The sequence below is a fragment of the Talpa europaea genome, assembly GCF_964194135.1.
Source record: "Talpa europaea genome assembly, chromosome: 1".
Taxonomy (NCBI): domain Eukaryota; kingdom Metazoa; phylum Chordata; class Mammalia; order Eulipotyphla; family Talpidae; genus Talpa; species Talpa europaea.
In genome coordinates, this window is record NC_140073.1 from 108,294,971 (window position 1) to 108,314,398 (window position 19,428).

General features: G+C 39.0%; 1 protein-coding gene and 1 pseudogene across 2 annotated transcripts in view; one reads left to right on the forward strand and one right to left on the reverse strand.

The window, feature by feature from the left end:
• Positions 1 to 2,870: 2,870 nt before the first annotated feature.
• Positions 2,871 to 19,428, forward strand: part of UBR3 (ubiquitin protein ligase E3 component n-recognin 3) — a gene marked incomplete at both ends in the record, with an annotated part of 155,569 nt that continues 139,011 nt past the window's right edge. Inside the window, 1 exon segment of the mRNA XM_084249572.1 lies at positions 2,871 to 3,403. Coding sequence (XP_084105698.1) covers positions 2,871 to 3,403 — 533 coding nt within the window.
• Positions 9,313 to 10,680, reverse strand: LOC311180363 (obg-like ATPase 1; annotated as a pseudogene). The gene is made up of 2 exons: positions 10,455 to 10,680; positions 9,313 to 10,176 (listed from the first exon to the last, which is right to left on the reverse strand). The product of its transcript is annotated as an obg-like ATPase 1 (transcript).

Genomic DNA, 19,428 nt, shown 5'->3' on the forward strand with positions numbered 1-19,428 from the left:
TTGTTATTGTCTATTATTGACCAAAGCAGGTCTTATTGCTTGTGCTCAGAATGTCAGACTTTGAGCCATGAGGTGGCACTTCATCCAGAGGACAGCAGAATCAGTACTGAGAAAAGACTGCCTTCCTGAGTGGCAAATGAAGGAAGATTATATAGGAAAGAAAGGAATGTGGAAACATACAGGAGTGGGAGGCTTTCTTCACTCTCTGATGGGAGTAGGAGGATGGGGGTGCTGAGCAGTCTGTCACAGGCCATCACAAGGCTATTGATAATATAAAATAACTCTTAGGTGTTTGTCAGGCACTGGTGATACTGGCATACTGGGAGGGAACAGACATATCTGGTTAAATATTAGGCAACCCATCATCAAGGACTGTAGTATGATGACTTCTAAGGCAAGGGTCATATTCCCAGTTCAGCCCCTATCACATGTCTTTTTTATTATTGTCAACCTAATGAGTGTGTATAGTAGTATTGCATAGTTTTAATGTACATTTCCTTAATCTTACTTTGTAAAATGTTTATTTATATTTTTTGCACATTTAAAAACTGGGTTCCTTGTATTCTTATTACTAATTGTTTTTAGTGGCTCTGTGATTTTCAACAGGTCTTATAGACTCATGAGCAGAATACACAGTAAATTGGGCAAGTGTCCATATTTCCACATGCACTGCAATGTCTATGCAACTGAAATTGGGGGTGACATTTAAACATTTTCTTGTTGTTACAGAACAGAAGAGTCCCTAGTAACAAGTGGTGGAATTTTGTAGAAATTTGTAGAATTAGAGTGTGTGGAGAGAACCTCTGGAATGCTCAAAAAATTGAATTTGCCAGCAGGTATCTTTATGGTCAAGCTGAGCAGGAGTCCCTCTTATTCTTTACAGGTATGCAATCCAGGAGATATACCAACCCTCTTTCTTGACTTTAACCGCCCTATACATTGATTGGTGAATACACACTGATTAGCAAATACACACCAGTTATACCTTTGTTTCATTTGTTCCTGGATTTTGTTCAGTTTATATTGGATGTCTCATAAAGAAAATTATTGAACAACTTTTGAATTACTTATCATTGTTAAATGATGATTGTGCTTTATTAATGTAGAGGGTCAGGAAGGTTGAGATAGTATGTTTTCATTATGTACGTTCAGCACTGATTTTTGGATTAGAAATACTCTTATTCTACTTCCTTGAATTGCTCTTCCTACAGTTTTTTGTTTCATTCTTAGTTATGGCTGTCATGTTAGTAAGTTATTTGCATAGCACATCCAACTCCCTGAAGATGAACTATGGAAATTTAATAAACTGTATCTTTTTATTCTGGAAGAATAATGATAATACTTTCTTTCAAGATTCAGATTTTGCTGATAAGACAGTATGACCTCTGGAGATTTGATTCCTTAGGTCGTAGGTGGGGTCTGGGGATCTGTTTTTGTGAGTGTGATTTCAGTTAATTCTTAGGGTCAGGCAAGTTTGAGAACCATGAGTGTAGTAGAAAAAAGCAGGGTTTTGGAGTCAGATAGTCCTGGGTTCTAGTCATGTCTCATTCAATCACCAGCTGTATGTTTTGGGGCACTTAAATTATCTCCTTAAGATTTAGTGTCCTCTATAATAGTATACATAGAGTTATTAAGAGGACTAAGAAAAATATAAAGATCAGGGCCTATAATAAGCATGGGTTCAGAGCCATTTTTTAAAAAAGAAGGGAAATGACATGGGCAGACATTGCTAGAACAGTGGTGTGGGTTAAGTATGTGGAATGGAGTCAGGTGGGAATTAGGAACAATAAAGACCCAGAGGCAGGGGGCCTCCCTGGTGGCATAGGGGTTAAGATGCAACCTATGAAGCTATCTGCGGCCACTGCAGCACAAATTCACTTCCCAGCCAGGGAGCAACCCACTTGGCACAGCAGAACTTTCCTGACTTTCCCGCTGCTCCCCTCAACAGTGTACTTCTGTCAGTCTGCCTGTTCTATTCCTCACTCTGTCTCTGGTGAATCCTCTCACCCTCCACACCTCTGGCCTGTACCCCAGTTCTTGTATGCATAAATAAATAAATCTTAAAAAAAAAAAGACCCAGAGGCAAGGAATGATAAAGTATACTCAGAAAATAATGAATGGACCCATTGGTTTTTTTCATATGGTAAACTTGGAAGTAGAGTCAGATGATAAAGATGGAAGGATTTTGAGGGCTTTGTGGAGTTTCGCTTTTGTTTCCACTAAAGATTTTGACTTGGAGAATGAAAGTCAGAATTTCATTTAATCTTCTAAAAAAAATGTGGTTTAGAAGACTAACCCGTTAACGATTCAGAGGGGAAAATTAGGAGGCTGTTTCATTAATAGTAGTAATTGAACAATAACTCAGGGCTTGAAAACAGTGGGAATGAACATCTCAAAACGAAATGCAGATGCTGAGAATATATCTGAAAGATGCTGTGCGACGTAACATCTCTAGTCCAGGAGAACAAAGAAAAAATATGCATATTGAAGATTTCCCATATTGTTCAGATTAAAAACTCCATTACATATAATTGGGGATTATATATACCTAACACACACACACATTATTATATATAACACACACGCGCGCATACACACACGCGCACACACATTCACGGCCAGCCCTTCCTCGCACAGCTGTCAACTTCAGCCCCGAGCCGGGGGGAGGACGCGCGCGCCCTAGGTGAGCGGCGCGGGCGCGGGCGCCGCAGCCGGCGGGGGCGCGCGCAGGCGCGGGCGCGGGGACGGAGGCGCACGGCAGCGTCGGGATCTCGCGAGAGCTGGGCGGGCCGAGCCGTCGCCGCAGCCCGTGCCCCCGCCCTCCCGGGAGGACCGCCGGCCCTGGACGCTCCAAATTCTGAGCTCTCATCATGGCGGCGGCGGCCGCGGCGGCCGTCGGGGGTCCGCAGCCGCCCCAGCCTGAGCTGCCCGCGCCCGGGCTGGTCCTGGACAAGGCGGCCACCGCCGCGCACCTGAAGGCGGCCCTCAGCCGGCCGGACAACCGGGCAGGTGCGGAGGAGCTGCAGGCGCTGCTGGAGCGGGTGCTGAGCGCCGAGCGGCCGCTGGTCGCGGCGGCGGACGGCGAGGAGGCGGCGGCCGGCGGCCCGGGCGCGGCGGAGGAGGAGGCCCTGGAGTGGTGCAAGTGCCTTCTGGCGGGCGGCGGCGGCTACGACGAGTTCTGCGCGGCCGTGCGGGCCTACGACCCCGCGGCGCTCTGCGGCCTGGTCTGGACGGCCAACTTCGTGGCCTACCGCTGCCGGACGTGCGGCATCTCCCCCTGCATGTCGCTGTGCGCCGAGTGCTTCCACCAGGGCGACCACACCGGCCACGACTTCAACATGTTCCGCAGCCAGGCCGGGGGCGCCTGCGACTGCGGGGACAGCAACGTGATGCGGGAGAGCGGGTGAGTGCCGCCGCTGCCGGGCAGGGGCGACGCGGGGGCCCACGCCCGGGCCCGGGGCGGCCCCGGGGGTTGCCGCCCGGGGGCCCATCTGGACTGTCAAGGGAGAGAAATGGGGGAGGGTGCAGCCGCATGGGATGGAGGTGACTGAGCTGTCAGTGGTGAGAAGGGGAGGAGGGAGGAGGGGGAGAGACGAGGGTGTTTAGGCAACGCGGCTTTGAATTTTGGGGAAGCCACGGCGGTTGTTACCCCAGAAAAGAGCCAGGGCATGGGGTGTTGAGGGTGGGAAGGATACTTGGGGAATCTGGTGTCGAGCTGTCAATTGTGTACTTGTTGGAAAGGCTGCAAAGCTCTCTGGGTCTTGGGAAGAAACTGATAAGATTTGGATTGACTGGGGGTGGGGGGTGGTATTGGGGATCGAATTGTGGGCCGCGGGATGATGAGAATCGGGAAGGTGGTCTTGCAATTGTAGGGGAGGACGGCTTGGGAAAAAGGACTTCTGAACTGTCAGGAAGGAGCTCCCGGGCTGAACGGGGTTGAGGGAGGAGGGAAGGGGAGGGGCCTGCATTAAAAGTGACTGTTGAGCTGTCAGTGGAGTATCTGGCCTGCTGGAATGACTTCTAGGCTAGGGCTACTGAACAGTCAGTTAGAATATCCTTCATTCCTGAAGGACTAACAAAAACATTGAATGAATTAGGAATCAAGTTTCTCTGTTCTCCAGTTAAAAAGGCAGTTTATTCACTGACTAATAGGTCAACATCTACCTAAAAGGAGACACGCTCAATAAATTCCTTTTCAATAGTGATGTACCAGATTGTTGGCATTTAGGACATAAGGCTTTTTAGAAATTGCAGTACATGATATGTTGGCTTAAGACAAGATATTAATGTCTGGAAAAGTGCTGGGGAAAAAAATCAGTGAACAAGAGGAGATTGTGATTGGGCAGTAGTTGAAAGTATGTTAGCAAATCCAGTTATTCAAGTTTTTCAATTTTTAGATCTTATAATTAATGATAGAGTATAATCCCTTTAGAATTGCTCACTGATTTTCTTCTTTGGAGTACTTGTAGGTTACTGTTACACCAAAATGTTTGTATCTATCTGTTAGGTGCAAGCGACGCCCTGGGATGTTAAAAGCACAAACAAAACATTGACCTACCGCTTAAACCGCTACACTAGTGTAAAACATAATAAATTATTTAAAAAGCCTGAGAAAAGAAGAGACTTCTAGGCAGAGAAAGAGAAAGGCTTTGAAAGGAAGTATTTTGAGCTTGCTCATTTTGTTACTAATACTAATAACAGTAACAGTAGTAATTGTAGCTAACGTTTGAGAATTTAAAGTATATGCTTGATATTTAAAAATTACTTTTAAAAATTAATATTCAAATAGGTAAAATAGTAATATAGCTAAAATGCTAAAAAATAATAAGAATTAGTTTGATGCTTCTTTCCTATCCTGTCTTCCATCTCCCCTATTCTTCTCCATAGTTACTATTTTTTACTAAAAATAAGCAAGGATGAATAGAGTTGTTTAACAGATGTTTGAAGAGTTGTATGACAGATTTTTCAGTCAGTGTCAGCATATACTATTGTGGTGCCAGTAGGCTATACCTTATGGCCTAGGCTCACAGATAGGCTTATACTATCTAGGTTTGTGTACTTATGCTCTCTGATGTTGGCACATTGATGTTGGCTTCATTTGGCAATGAAGCATTTCTCAGAATGTATCTCTATCCATAAGTAATACTGGACTGTATATTGATTTTTCAGTGTCTATCAAATGCACTTTTGTATATATCTTGCACATCTCATTTTCATGTCAGTAAATCGGTATATACTAAGTCCATGGAAAAAACCCAATTTATTTAATCATCACTTTTAATGGATATTAGGGTTTCCAGTATGTATTAAGTGCTTCATATCATCCAGCTAATTTAATCTTTAACAACTCTGAGATCGTTATTGTTATCCCATTGTACAGATGAGGAAAGTGGGGCACAGAGCTTTAAAAAACTTGCTCAGGATTGCTCAGGTAGTAAACTAGGCATACTGGCTACTTCCAGAGACTGATTGACTGATACTTCTCTCTTACTTCTACAAAAGTATTCTTACTGTAGCTTCAGTTTACTATTGTGCTTTGTCATTTTTTTTTTAAGATTTATTTTTATTTATCTATGCATTAAGAACTGGGGTGTAGGCCAGAGTTGCAGTGGGGGGTGAGAGGGCTCACAAGAGACAGCTTAGGGAATAGAACAGGCAGATCTACTGAAATACACTGCTGAGGGGAGCAGCGGGGAAACAGGTGAGGTCTGCTGCGCCATGTGGGTTAGCTCCCTGGTAAGGGATCCAACTCACGTTGCAGTGGCTGGAGATGGCTTGATAGTGCTGAGACTTAACCCCTTGTGCCACTTGGGACTCTCTCTCTCTCTCTCTCTTTAAATTTATCATTGGAGCCATTGTTTCCTGTTCTTTTTGAAAAACTTTTTTTTAATTAAGAGGAGTTTTCAAAACATAGAGGAGTTGGAACAATCCTTTACTGATATTTAAACATTTTTATTTCTTAGACTGAGTATTTAGAAGATCCCTAAGGGACATGAAAGTAGGACAAAGTATTGATTGTTTCCTGAATTTTGGAACACAGGGGTAATTATCAGGTTCATCTAGGTGAGATGCAAATCTCACCTAAGGGATATAACAAAATGTGATGCTTCAATGCAGGAGCAGATAAATGTCAGTGAGTTTCCTAAGTAGGGCATCAAGGCTACCCATAGTCCATAATCTCATTGCATTTTCTTTAAATCACTATTTGTGGATGTTTATTTTCTGTCCAGTCTGGCAATCCTCTGTGAATTGATACATATTATTTAAAGTTATTATTATTTATCTGAAATGCAGCTCTATTGCTTATATGTGCCATCAATTGCCTTGTTCAGTTTCATACAGGACAAGAATGAACAGTAACAGTATTGTAACATTGTTATTATTCTGAAATTTTTACAATTCTTTGGATTGGCTAGAGTAATTCCTCTGTACTGCATATCTAATTTACTGCCTTGAGAGACTCAGGTGATTTTAGCCAGAGGTGTGTGCTAAAAGACTGCCTCTGAAGCCTATTTATAATTGGAAATGATCAACAAATTGTAACAGTGTAAGAGGTGGATAAAACTGGACTACCTTGGCACAGACAGAATATTTCTCAGTTTTTCGTATTTCTTTTTTTTTTCTTTTTCTTTTTTTTAAATTTTCTAGAGGCATGTCTTATTTATCTATTTGTTTGTTTGTTTGTTTGGTTTATACATGCACTGGGTACAGTCAGAAGCCGGGAGGGTGAGAGAATTCACCAGAGCCAGAGCAGGGAGCAGAACAGGCAGAAGGACGGAAGTACAGTGCTGAGGGGAGCAGCGGGCGGCAGGAGAGGTCTGCGCACCATGTGGGACCCTCCTCCGGTGGCCGGGGAGCAGCCGGGGATCGAACCAGCGTCTCAGAGGCCGCGGGCAGCTTTACAACCCAGCGCTCAACCGCTGCGCCACCTGGGAGGCCCAATTTTTCGTATTTCTTAAAATCCTTTTATGTTGCTAGAGGTTGAAAATGGGTTGATTTGGGGGTTGATTTGTTTGTTATTCCAACTACCATAGAAGTTTGTAAATCTTATTCAGTAAATTTTAGAAAGGATTCCATTTTTCTCTCTTTTTGTGTTCTTAGTAAAAGAGAAGAAATCCTGCTGTGCTTTAATGTATTTCAAGTGTCTGATTGCTGTGTGATTGAAGATGTGATGTATCACAACCTGTATGATTGATCTCCAAATTTGTAATTATGGAAAGATGATGGGGTGGGGAATTCAGTTTTTAGATTAGTAGAAGTGATATAAATAATAAATGTGAAGATATGAGCAGATATGCCAACCAAAGGAAGAAAACAATTAAGAATTCATTTGTGGGATAAGATCACATGGACTATGAAAACTATGTATTGAGTAATACTAAGTGAAGTAAGTCAGAAGGAGACAGATAAGTACTAAATTGCACGGTATCACTAGTACATGGAATATAAAGTAACTAACTTAAGAGTCAGATAAAGGCTAACTTATAAACAAACCCTTGATAACTGAAGAATGAAGCAGCTCATAAGGTGGGGTGTGAAACAGCTGGGGAAGGGTAATAACAAAGAGGGAAGGAAGCACAGAGGGAAGGGTGAGTTGATGGTAGGTGTTGTATGGTGGCAGTACCTGATGGGGTATCCAAATACCACCTCAATTAAAAAATAAATTTAAAAAATTGTAATAAAATAAAAATATCCAGCGTTAAAAAAACTATATAATAACAACTGTGTACATAACAGCAATTTTTCACTACTACTAAATAAGTGCAATCATTGTCACAAATGATTGATGGATAGATGAGCTGATTTTGGGTTCCGATGGTTAAAGTGACACATTTGTGTTGTTTATTAGAAGTCAGGGCCTCCCCGGTGGCGCAGCGGTTGAGCGCTGGGTTGAAGCTGCCCGCAGCCTCTGCAGCGCCGGCTCGACCCCGGCTGCTCCCCGGCCACCGGAGGAGGGTCCCGCATGGCGCGCAGACCTCTCCTGCCGCCCCGCTGCTCCCCTCAGCAGTGTACTTCAGTCCTTCTGCCTGCTCTGCTCCCCGCTCTGGCTCTGGTGAATTCTCTCACCCTCCTGCGTTTCTGACTGTACCCGGTGCTTGTATAAATAATAAATAAATAAATCTTAAAAAAAGAGGGAAAAAAAAAAAAAAGAAGTCAAAGCATAACCACTACCATTACCACACCTAAAATATTCAAATTATTCCTTAATGTTTTCAGATATCTAGTGAGTGTTCAGATTTTCCCAGTTGCCTCTTAAATGGTTTTTTAGGGGTGATTTAGAATTAAGATGCAGAAAGGTCATCATATGGCATTTGATTGTTATACCCTTTAGGTCCCTTTGTACACCTGCCCCCACATCTTTTTCTTTTTCTTTAAACTTCTCTGCAATTTGTTAATTGAAGAAACCTATATTATGAGTTTTACTAATTACATTTCTCTCTGTGTTCTGCCCATTCTTGGTAAACCAGGATCTAGAATTTTGATCAAGATTTAGGTTCATTTTTTTGAGGGGGGCAAGAAAACTGTAATGGTGTTTTATACTTCTAGTTGCAGCTTAATAGGAGTTACAGAATGTCTCTTCTCCTTTAGTTAATGTTAGGATTGATCAGTGGGTTCTGATTTCTCAGCCCAATCTGTAATTTTTTGTCAAATGTTTTATTGAGGACTAAAATATATATTATCTGTAGATTCAAAAAGGAGCAAGCCACATTATCTTCACTGTCAAATGTGTCAAACTTGGCATACATGATGGAGATTAATGAAGTATCATGAGACCAATATGGTTCCTGGAAAGCTTCTACCATTTAGAGTAAGGTCTTAGATATGTGAAAAGCAAAGCTGTTCATGTTTAGTTCACATTTGTATTTCATTTGTGGTACATAGTATTTTAAGTTTAAAACAAATAAAACTAATTCTATTTGTAAGTTTCCCATCTCCCAACTTTGTCCTTTCAGTTTTCAGAAATTTTACTTAAAAAATTATGCATTTTGGAAGTTACAATTTTTTAAAAAGATTTATTTATTTATGCATACAAGAGCTGAGGTGTAGGCCAGAGGCATGGGGGGTAGGGTGAGAGGATTCACCAGAGAAAGAGTGGGGAGAAGAACAGGTGGATCTACTGAAATACACTGCTGAGGGGAGCAGCAGGTGAGACAGGAGAGGTCTGCTGTGCTATGTATGTCAGCTCCTTGGCCAGAGATGGAGCCCATGCTGCAGTGGTTGCCAATAGCTACATAGTAACTGAGACTTAACCCCTTGTGCTACCAGGGAGGCCCTTGAAAGTTAAACTTTTATCTGAGCAATAACTAAACTTTATTTTTTCTTCAGTTGCTGAGGTGTGTTAAATTTGTAGAAGATAACATCTCCACTTTGCACAATATAATTTCTGCCTTGTCACTACTTTCCAGCACCTTAACTGCATTTTCAGAACCTTCCTCATTAAAATCTTAGGATTTCATTACTTCCACCATAATGAATCATTTTTCAAAATCTGTGTGAATCTTTCTTGCAACTTGAGGAGGCTTCCCTTTCCTAGTGGTCCATGCTTACGCTTTATCTGGGCCTGCAGTGAAAAAATATGCTAGTTGGATTCCTGCAAATCCAGCCTTCAGTGATTTTTTGCAATGCACTTTAATCATGTTCACTTCCAGTTACTTCTGTCTGTCCTTAGCACTTAATTCTTGCAACTTGATTTTCAAGACACTTTGGTCATACTTGTCCACCTACTCTTTAATTTTTATGAAGTACTTTTTTCTTTTCAGTGTATATTTTTCAGAAAGAGTAACCAAATAGACCATTGGTTTTGAAGTCAGAAATAAGTGTTTATTCAATACCTCAGTCTGTCATTTTAGTCATGATAGATGTGAACAAAGTTGTTTGATCTATAATCCAGGATGTGACTTTGTACATTCTATCATATTTAGGCTTTACTTTTTTTTTTTTTAAATCTCTTTACACAACTACCGTATCTAGTTTATAATGGGCCTAATCCTTTCCTCAGCTTTGGGCAGAACTCTTCGTGTACTACTTCTGTACCTCCAGTAGTAGCTACACTTCCTTCAACATGTGTGATCTCATCTTCAAAAACATGGGTTAGATGGAAGAGTCCATTACAGACATGAATATGAGATAAAAAGGCATTTCTCAGGGCCTCCCCGGTGGCGCAGCGGTTGAGCGCTGGGTTGTGAAGCTGCCAGCAGCTTCTGCAGCGCCGGTTTGATCCCCGGCTGCTCCCCGGCCACCGGAGGAGGGTCCCACATGGCACGCAGACCTCTCCTGCCGCCCGCTGCTCCCCTCAGCAGTGTACTTCGGTCCTTCTGCCTGCTCTGCTCCCCGCTCTGGCTCTGGTGAATTCTCTCACCCTCCCGCGCTTCTGACTGTACCCATTGTTTGCATAAATAAATAAATAAATAAATCTTTAAAAAAAAAAAAGACATTTCTCAGTTCTTGCTCACTGTGAGTGGTTTTCACAAGGCTAGCAATATCCACCGCATTTAGAAAGGCAGGGATTTTGCTTGCTGGTTTGTGGTGGCAAACAAAGTCAAACCTTTCATTTGGTACAGGTACTCTGCTCTCAGTAGTCCAGAATAGGAAGTTTACTGCTAAAGCCTGATTATTGATTAATGCATTGAAGAAGGTAGATTTCCCAACATTTGGTAATCTAGCAATACCATTTTTCATTGAGGATCCAAATTTTCCAGTGATTGGATGTGATTTTTTTCCCATTACTTCCTTTCTTGCAGAGCATTGTGCTTAGTTGGGTGATGACACAGTGTACTAGTACAGTGGAAAATGAGTCCTACTTTCTAGGATAGGCAGGGAGGAAAGAGGAGAGAGTGTAGACTGGCCCGCACAGCTACTGCTGCTGTGGAATTAGTGAGCCTAGTTTGTTTCTTACAAAGTTCCCTGCCATGGTAAAGATTTTAGCAGCTATTGATTTTCACTGTCTAGATTCATTATTTTATTAGGGCTTAGAAAATGATCATATTCTAACTCTGTTATCCTTTCATATTTTAGTGAGAGTTCTTCTACAGTACTCTTAAAAAGTTTTAAAGAGCAACTACACTTGTATCTATATCTAGAAATGTTTTCCAGAGATTTTTCTATTGAAGGGTATACTGTGGTCAGGCTAAACTTGGGAAATACTGTATGCTGTATTTCTTGACAATACTGTACATAATATCTTAAAAATGTCCTATAGTAAAGAAATCTGAAACTTTGAATAGCTTAAGGTTCATTGGTTAAATCTAGAAAACTGTTATTGAGTCATGCTAATTTGGGAAATTTTGCCTACTTTAATTCCCTGTCATTGCCTTAATGTCTAAAAGTATATCAATGATAATTATGTGTCTCCCCAAAATAGTTACATATAGATTTTCCTTTTCTTTCTTCCTTAAAAAAATTAGTATTCCGCCCCCCCCCCCATCAACTCTAGCTGATATTGCTTTAAACCTTGAAGATATTTACTGTTTTGCAGCTCAGGGCTAATCAGCAGCTTATTACTGTCATTGGGGATCCAGGTTTTTAAAAACTTTTTTTATACTTTCAGTCTGTGTTTCATGATTAGGGAAAAAGGAGTTAATGTTGGCTAGATGTCTGTGTCTGTTAGTTTCATTCTTCATTTCTCCCCCTCTGCTACTGTTTTGTACCAAAATATTTTGTTTTGTCTCAGGTTTGTCCTTTTCATTTTCTCCTCTCACTTTAAGCCTTCATCAAGTCATAACCTAATCTATGACAGTTGACTGTTTTCCTGCCTGTAATAATTTCACAGTCTAGTCTAACCTTCACTCATATATAAAATTCTGCTTTATATGTCACTCCTTTGCTTAAAATAGCTTCTTTCTGTTTATAGGCTTTAGTCTAGAGCCTTTAGCTTGGTGTGAAAGTTTTCCACAATGTGGTCTCTACTTACATTGCCAGCCTTATCATTTCCATTGTGGTGGGGTTTTCACTGACAAGCTCATCTGTGAGCATTCATATAGTACTCATATAGTATAAGCACTCATATGGCATAAGTACTTCGTGACACCATAGTGCAGGATTTGATTTTCTAAATTAATTTTTTAAATGTCTATTTTGTGTCCTTATATTAATAACAAGTTTTGATGAAGACCTGTTTAACTCCTTTATTTATATCCTCTTCATACATATTCAGTTTTAGTAAATTGGTTAATGGAATCATACTCTATTGTTTTTGTAGGAAAGATGTTATAGCTAATCTCTTAAATTATATGTGGGTACATATGTATGTATTTACATGGGTTGCTTTTGAAATTTTCTTCCTTATGAATCTGAGCTTTTTCTATAGCAATATCTAACTATCAAGCTATGAATTCAATACTCATCATAATTCAAGAGCTTGGAGAAGAGTTAAATTTTTTTTTCTCTTTTTTGTGTTCATTATACCTTTTTTCATTGCTAATTTATTAGGAATAATATGGACAAATTCTACTTGGTATAGAGGATTCTACTTCAACTTTAAGTGTAATTCTTAGTTTTCATTGTTATGAAGTTTAAACTGTAGTAGAGCAATTTGGAAGTCTTGTTAGATTGTAGTTGTTTATTCTAATCATTTTTTATGTCACATAAAACTCTTTAAAACTATTTTGAACTATATGAAACATTTTCAATATATAGAAAAGTATGAAAATAATTAACAAATACTTTTGTATTCACCTGAGTATATATTTGCTTTAGAGCTTTCTTCCAGTAAAATCTAAAGGTTATCCTCTCTTTCTCTTTAACTCTCCAGAGACTACCATTATCCTTAAATTCCTGTGTCATATACTTGCATGTTTTTGTACTTTTATTACATTTAAACTATGTATAAGTATATATGTATATGCACACGTATATATGTTACAATATTGTTTTTGTGTTATAATTTTACATAAATGATTTACATAAGTGTAACCTTTTGCAACTTGACCTTTTCACTTACCATGTTGCTAATATAGACTACTTTTTTAATTCCCAGCTACTGTTAAGCATTCTATAACATGATTAATCCCTATTTTGGTTATCTATTTCTTTGTTGATGGGCAGTTAGATGTTTTACTTTTTTCATTTTTTTCCCAAGGGGCTGCATAAACAGCTTTGCTTATATCTTTTCTTTTTAAATAGATATATTAGAATTTCCTTAGGATAGATTTCTAGGAGAGGAATTGCTGGGTTATACAGTGTGCTGTTTTTCAGCATTATTAGATTAGTTAAAATTGCCTTCCAGTGGTTTATCAGTTAGTTTACTCCCAATTATACTTCCACCAGGAATTTGAGTTCCTGTTGTTTTCCTTATCTTCTTTTCTATTTATTTTTCTACTTGTGATACACACACACACACACACACACACACACATACACTTGACCTATTTACTGGATGGAAACATATTTTTAATATTTGCATTTTCCTTTGCAACATATGTTAATATGTTTTTAGGTCATTGGCTCTCTTCTTTTTTTGAACTACTGGTTACTATTCTTTTTTTCTTTTCTCTTTTTTTTAAGATTTATTTTATTTATACAAGAGCTGGGGTACAGGCCAGAGGCGCAGGAGGGTGAAAGGATTCACCAAAGACAGAGTGGGGAATAGAACAGGCAGACTGATGAAATACACTGCTGAGGTGAGCAGCGGGTGAGGCAGGAGAGGTCTGCTGTGCCATGTGGGAATCTCCCTGGCCGGCTGGGAATCGAACTTGCGCTGCAGAGGCTGTGGACAGCTTCACAGTGCTGCGCTCAACCTGCTGCGCCACCGGGGAGGTCCTGTTTTCTATTATTTTTGTTTTAGCTTATTACATTTTAAGAATACTGTGTATATTCTACGTATGTCTATTGGTTATACGGCTTTACAATTTCATCTTTTAGGCTAAGGATTGTTTTTTTTTTTTAAACCATGTAATACATAATAGTGTTGTGGAAAGTTTTAAATTAAAACTTTAGCTTTCCCCCCTACACTTGGTAGTATTTATCTTTTTATTTATTTATTTATTTAATTTATTTATACAAGCACTGGGTACAGTCAGAAGCATGGGAGGGTGAGAGAATTCACCAGAGCCAGAGCGGGGAGCAGAGCAGGTAGAAGGACCGAAGTACACTGCTGAGGGGAACAGCGGGCGGCAGGAGAGGTCTGCGTGCCATGCGGGACCCTCCTTTACCAGGGATCGAACTGGCGCTGCAAAGGCTGTGGGCAGCTTCGCAACCTGGCGCTAAACCGCTGCACCACCGGGGAGGCCCAGTATTTATCTTTTTAAAGCAGTCCTTTATCTTGATTTAAAATATGTTTACTTTTTCCTTCTAAAAGATTTAAGATTTTGTACTTCATATTTAGGGTCTTTTGTTTACTTGAAATTTATTTTTACATATAATGTGAGAATTATGCATAATTTTGTCTTTTGTCATATGAGGATCTAATTCTTCTAGTGCCATAGAAGAATTCTGTAGAGAATTCCTGTTAGGTATTGAATGGAATCACCTTAAATTTGAGGACATTTGCAGAAGATATGTATAAGGATATACATTGCAATGTTAGTTGAAGTAGGGAAAATTGGAAGCAATATTAGTAAACTATTCTTTAATCATGCAGTAGAATAATTTACGGTAGAAGAACAGTAGAATACATGTACTGTCATCTTTATAGTATTAAATCTACCTATCCATGAGAGTTGTGTAAGTTGTTTTTCCTTTCAGTAAAGTAAATTGTGTATCTTTTGTAGATTATTAGGTTGGCTTTTGGGTCAGTTACCATTTTTGTTCTGCTATAAATGGTATCATTTTTAAATTTACTTCTTCTAATTACTTGTTTTTGATTTCCCCCCATATATTATTAAAGTTTTAAAATACTATCATTTTTTAATATTGATCACACAACCATCTGGTATCTCTTCTATTGGTTAACCTGTAGATTTTCTTATAACTGCTTATTATATCTCATTAGTTTACATGTATCTTATTTAACATTCTCAACAACCTCTAAGGATTGATATTATTATCTATATAAGTAAAGTACAGTCTCAGGGAAGCATCATATCCAGTCACACAGCTATTATTGATATCCCTTTTTATCCACCTTCTGTGTTCTTAGTTTCTGATGCCTCTGTTGATATTGCATACTAGCGTAAGTTAAGAAAAACTTTACAAAGAATTTGAGTGCGATGGGGAAGATTGGAGTCGAAGGAATACTTATGGCTAGAAGGAACAGAAAACACAAAGCTTCATAGATGTGAAAAGACATCATGTAATCAAGTATGAGAGAAGTTTTGCCCTCATTCTTGAATAATATTTTACAATATTGAGCATTTTGATTGACATTTATTTTCTCTTGCATGTTGAAGGTACTATTCTGTTGTCTTCTGGTCACTATTGTTGAGAAGTTGTGTTCTTTAGTTTCTGTTTTTGAACTGCTATAACATATTGGATTTTCTCATTTTGTCTTCTAAAGTCACTCATTTTCTGTTCATTCTTTTTTTTTACTGAATTGTGATTACCATAGATTTGTGTAATCTGTTGTCCAGATTGTCTGTTGAATTTTTAATTTGAATTAATGTATTTTTCATTCCTAGAAAGATATACCTTTAAAAAGTTTATGTCTTATTCTTTTACTAGGATTTCAATTTCTTTTATGCTTTTAATAATTTTAAACTTTTTTTGTCTTCAGAATTTTTTGTTCTAGCCTGTAAAGTTTTTTTTTTTTTTTTTGAAGTAAAGTACTGTTTATTGTACCTGCTGACATTCTTGATAGATTATTTGTGTGTTTTGGAATTTTGCAGTATAAATTCTTTAGTGTTTTTATCTAAGATAGAGTGGAATAGGAATATTTTTTTCAGAGAAAATGCCTGAGATTTGGGTTTGGAAGTGGACCCCTCTGAATAGTTTTCTACCAGGAGTCACGGACACTATTGATTTAGTGCCAATTTAGAAATTTCTGGCTTGGGGAGTTCTAATGCCATATTAATATTCCATTATACTGATGTTCTTGTGGACAAAACTGTAAGAAACAAGGCCTTTTATCAAAGGATTGAATTAGAGTGCTTGACCAATGCAGTTGCACCTGATTTTGAAGGCATTTTTTGGAAAAACTTTATGAGGTATAATTGATTTAGAATAAGTTGTACAAAGTGCACTGTTTGGTAAAATTTCACATATGTATGTACAGTAAAACTATCACCATGGTCAAGATAGAAAACAGTAACCATCCTTCAAAGTGTTTTAGGACCTCTTTAAAATCACTGCCGCCTTTTCCTGTGCCCCTTCCAAACTCAGCCACCAATGATCTACTTTCTTTTGTTATAGATGAATTTGTATTTTTTAAAAGGTTTATTTTATTTCTATTTATGCAATAAAATACTTGTATTTTATTTATGAGGGGGTGGTGAGATGATTCACCAGAGAAAGAGTGGGGAGCAGAACAGGCAGATTGACTGAAATACACTGCTGAGGGGCGCAGCGGGTGAGTCAGGAGAGGTCTGCTGTGCCATGTGAGTCACTTCCCTGGCTGGGGATCAAACATGTTACAGCAGTTGCGCATCACTTCACTGTGCTGACACTTAGCCCCTGTGCCACCAGGGAAGCCCTAGCTTGGCTTCTTGAAGGGAGTTAGGAGGAGATATTTAAAGGGTAAGTCCATGAGGAGGGGAGAAGGAGGGCAGCCTTATATAGTTTGTTCTGGGTTGGACTAAGCCCAAGCATATGCAGATGGGTTGCATTCCAACTATGCATTGGAGCAGCTTTCTCTCTCCAGGAAAATGTGAGATAATCATAAGTCAGGATCTTCTATCATGGTGTTTCTTGGTAAGTGTGGTGGGCTAAATTGTTTGGACTTGGGTCATCAGCGCCTGATTTAGACCCCCTGTTCAAATAGGACATGGTACAACTCATCCTAGCAACTTGCAGTTTCTTTTCCCTAGGCTGTCTCAGTTTTCTGCTTTTTTTCCCCCCCTTTTGTGTTCTAAATTTCATTGATATATATGTGCTCCTTTATTTTCTTTCTACCTGCTTTAGGCTTAATTTTGTCATCTTTTTCTGCTTCCTATGGTGGCACTTTAGACATTGATTGTGACTTTTTTTAATGGAAGCATTTATGCTATGAATTTCCCTTTAAGCATAGTTTTAGAGACAGCTAACAAATTTTTATGTTTTTACTTTTATTCAATTCAAAATATTTTCTGTTTTCCTCTTCAGCCCATCAGTTTTTAGAACTTTTGGGGATTTTCCAGATTACGTATTAGTAATTTCTGGTTTATTATGTCATGGTCAGAGAATATACTTATGTAACATCAATTCATTTAAATTTGCTAAGTTTTCTTCCCCCCCCCCCCCCCAGGATACTTTTATAATCCAGAATATAGTCTGTTTTGGTGAAGGTTCCATGTGCTCTTGAAAAAAGTATTATTTTGTTCTTGGGTTTATTATACTGTAAATGTCAGTGACGTCACATTGGCTGGTAGTGTTGAGTTCTGTATTCTTACTGGTTTTCTCTCTGCCAGTTCTGTTCATCTGAGAGAGAAATATTGAAGTCTCCTCCAAGTAATTGTGGATTTATCTTTTTATCCTTACAGTTTGTCAGTTTTGGTTCTTGTATTTTGAATTTTCATTGAAAGGTGTATATTTAGAATTGTTACATTTTTCTTGGTGAATTGCTCTTTTATCATATGATGTTCTTTTTGTTCCTGATAATATTCCTGTTCCAGACTCTACTTCGTCTGATATTAATGGAATCACACATATTCCTTTTGGTAATTAGTATGGATACATTCATTTTAAACCTTTGTTTTAAATTGTTTGTGTTTTTAAATTATTTTATTGCCCTTTCCCCCCAATTATATTAATGAGGTAAAGTTGGTTTATATCATCATATTTGTTTTAGGGTTATAGGTTCAAGCCTCTGCAAATGTATGTTTTCACATCTTGCCCATCACCAAAGCCCCACGTGTTTTAAATTTTTTTTTTTTAAGATTTATTCATTTATTTATTTATACAAGCACTGGGTACAGTCAGAAGCGCGGGAGGGTGAGAGAATTCACCAGAGCCAGAGTGGGGAACAGAACAGGCAGACTGATGAAGTACACTACTGAGGGGAGCAGCGGGCGGCAGGGGAGGCCTGCGTGCCATGTGGGACCCTCCTCCGGTAGCCGGGGAGCAGCCCAGGAACGAACTGGCGCTGCAGAGGCCGCGGGCAGCTTCACAACCCAGCGCTCAACCGCTGCGCCACGGAGGAGGCCCTTAAGTTTGTTTTTAAACGAGAGCTCTGGCTAGTTTCATTAAAGAAAAATTTTGCATAATTTACTTTTCACCATTCTGTTTTGACATGCTTCTAATGATATTATTGATATGGTGAGATTTGTTTGTCATCTTGCTATTTATTTCCTACTTACCCCATCTATTCTTGTTGACTTTTAAGTTACTGTCTGTCTTCTTTTGGATTGAGGATTTTTATGTTTCCATTTTACCTTCTTTGTTGGTTAACTGTTTTATTTTACTGATTGCTTTATATTTATTTTTTACTGATTGCTACATATATTTATATATACTATATACATATAGTATATATTTTTAACTTACCACAGTCTATCTTCAGTTGTGTATGCTGCTTCATGCATAATAATACTTTGATTTTTTTCTCTCCCAGCTTTTATCCTACTTCCATACATTTTATTTTATTTTTACATATATCATTTACCCGTAAGTACACTATTGTCATTTTTATTTACACAATCAAAAATTTCTTAAAAAGATTTAAATAATAAAAACACTCCTGCACTGCTGGTGGGAGTGCAAACTGGTCCAACCACTATGGAGACCTGTGTGGAGAGTCCTCAGCCTGCTAAAGATGGAGCTGCCATATGATCAGCAATTTCACTCCTAGGTATTTACCTAAAGGACACAGAAACATTAATTCAAAAGGGCACCTGCACCCCTATGTTTATAGCAGCACTATTTACAATAGCTAAGCTATGGAAACAACCCAAATGCCCCAAAATAGATGACCAGATCAAGATGTGGTACCTCTACACAATGGGCTATTACTCAGCAATCAAAAAAGATGAACTCATGCAATTTGCAGCAACATGGATGGAGCTGAAGGGCTCTTGCTCAGCGAAATAAGCCAGCAAGAAAAAGAAAAATACCGGATGGTCTCACTCATAGAAGTAATTTAGAAAACCTAATAAAGGACCAGAAAAAAGACTAATTATAATAAAGTAGAAATCAAAATCAACAAGCAACTGTAAACCAGAGACCTACTGTGGGGGGTGGAGGGGTCGGAGAAGGGAGTAGGATCAAAACAAGGTTGGTGGGAATTGTATGGGGACTATAACCAAGATGAAAATGCATACATTGTGCAAAAAATGAAAAATTACGTAAAAATATATAAAATAAAATAAAATTAAAAAAAATAGCAACAAATCTTAACCATCAAGTTATCATTTGAGGGTTCTT